At 35.6% G+C, this 2,147-nt stretch overlaps 1 protein-coding gene across 2 annotated transcripts in view; it reads left to right on the top strand.

Moving 5' to 3' along the window:
- LOC104700725 (protein NUCLEAR FUSION DEFECTIVE 4-like) overlaps positions 1 to 513 on the top strand; it is a 3,771-nt gene extending 3,258 nt beyond the window's left edge. Inside the window, exon 2 of one of the 2 annotated variants that reach the window (XM_010416288.2) lies at positions 51 to 513. In XM_010416288.2, the coding sequence (XP_010414590.1) occupies positions 51 to 393 (343 nt within the window). In that variant the 3' untranslated portion in view covers positions 394 to 513. The remainder of the gene's footprint in view (positions 1 to 50) is intronic. The other variant, XM_010416287.2, reaches the window with a different exon arrangement.

Here is a 2,147-nt window from a genome sequence, read left to right as displayed (position 1 = left end):
GCACAACTTCCTTTGCTCTTTGCCATCATCTCAGAACTTTTCGGGCTCAAGTACTACTCTACATTGTTCAATTGTGGACAGCTTGCTAGTCCCCTCGGTTCATACATCCTCAACGTTCGTGTCACGGGAATGCTTTACGATAGAGAGGCCTTGAAGCAACTAGCAGCCCAAGGGCTAACCCGGAAAGATGTAAAGGACTTGACTTGCTTAGGAAGTCAATGTTATAAGTTGCCGTTTGTGATTTTGGCTGCAGTAACGTTCTTTGGAGCGCTTGTGTCTTTGGTTCTAGCAATGAGGACGAGAGAGTTTTACAAAGGTGATATATACAAGAAGTTTAGGGAGAGTTCTGAATCCGAGTCTGCAATTGTTGTCTCGGATTCGAGAAAAACTTGATTGGATTGGATTGGATCAAGATGTTGAAATTTGTTGGTAAATAATTATCAAACAAATTGGATTTGTAACTTGACGACATATAGATGAATAAACTAATAGAAAATACACGTTTCTTAGTCTCTTTTTTCAACTTTGGTTTATTTCTCTTTAGTTTAGGACAAGTAGTTGAAACGCTTTTATTGTCGGTCAATCTAAAATACTAAAAAAACGTAACAGTAATCATGTGATGTGATAATCTCATAAGTCATAACATTCCAAAACAAAACGTTCACGAGTTGTAATGTTACATCGGATAAGATCTGTCATATAGCAGCACTCGTGTCTGTCTCACTCTCACCAACTATGGATAATGCACACCGAATAATTGTTGATTTACCTATTTGTCCCTTTGAGCATGAGCTCTTAGTGTAAATATTATGGACGTTGCTCAAGGGATAAAGAGTCAAAAAAGTTACGACACATTCGTCACACTTTAGAAAACTGTCCAATTATGACTTCGGTTGAGGTTCAAATGCATCTTTGTCAACCGTTTTCAGTTTTATTTTCACATTAGAAAAAAAAAAAAACAAAAGAGTCACTTGCAAAAGAAACTTTTGATTCTTTTTTTTTTCTAGCTCATTTGTAACATTATCGCATATGGACTGATACAAAATCTAAATTTGGGGTGATTCAAATGCGTGTCTATATTTTCTTCTCTTTTCATCTAGGGTATCATTATCTGTTGAAGTTCCATCACTATCCATGTGGATAATAGAGTGTTGTACCTAATCCACCTATGTTCGCTTCACCAAGAAAATTTAGTCTACATCATTGCCATGCTTAGTGGCATACTCACAGAGCTACACCCAATCATGGCGTGGACATCCACAACCTTTGAAGTCTGAATTAACGAATATTGCTACCACGTAGGGCCGGGGTAGAGACCCATATGCAGTCAGGTAAAGCAATTTAAAGATCAAGTGAAAATGTATATAAAATGTACCAACTATTTTATGAATTTGTAACGCATTCTCTCTCAATTGGGTGTCAGCGTAAGGCAACTGATCATGAGGACTTTTGAAACATCTCGGCCAGAAAATAAACCCATGCCAAACAATTTTTTTAAGAAATGAGAAACCATCAGGATGTAAAACATCTTTTAAGACTAGCCGCAAAAAAAAGAAAAAGTAAAACTGAGGGTTGATGGGTTGTACATGTTAGCATACATATATAGGTGGAGAAAAACATCGGTTGATTCAGTTCTAAAAATATTAGTCAAGTAGAAAAATAAAAGTAAAATATTCTGCTCAAATCCTCCCAGATTTGGTATAAGGGGAGGAAACTTTTTCACCCAAAGCTAGTTATTGGGAGATGGTGAACCGGAGATCTACCGAGATTGACGGTCGAGATGATTAACCCGAAAATGGAAGTCATGAAGATATTAGATAAATGTTAATATTGATTTAAAAAGTTTAGCATTATCGTATAAATAATATTTAGTTTACATTTATCCTAATCTTAATTTAGGAAACTCATCTCTATATAAGAGAATGTATTTCGTACAATTACAATTATGAGAGTCTAATATAATTCTTCTTTTAACACATTATGTGTCTTTACTCTCATCAAATCCTTCATGGTATCAGAGCGGTCAATCCTGTGGATCTCTATTCCTATGGTTATGGTTTTGTTTGCTTCCGCTTCTATGATGTTCTATCTCTAAAAAAAAAATCTCTAATTTCTTTGATCTTTCGTGGCTTGCTTGTTATGCAAGT

This window comes from Camelina sativa, chromosome 7 (genome assembly GCF_000633955.1).
Source record: "Camelina sativa cultivar DH55 chromosome 7, Cs, whole genome shotgun sequence".
NCBI classification, from domain to species: domain Eukaryota; kingdom Viridiplantae; phylum Streptophyta; class Magnoliopsida; order Brassicales; family Brassicaceae; genus Camelina; species Camelina sativa.
This window is presented reverse-complemented; position numbering and strand designations above follow the sequence as displayed.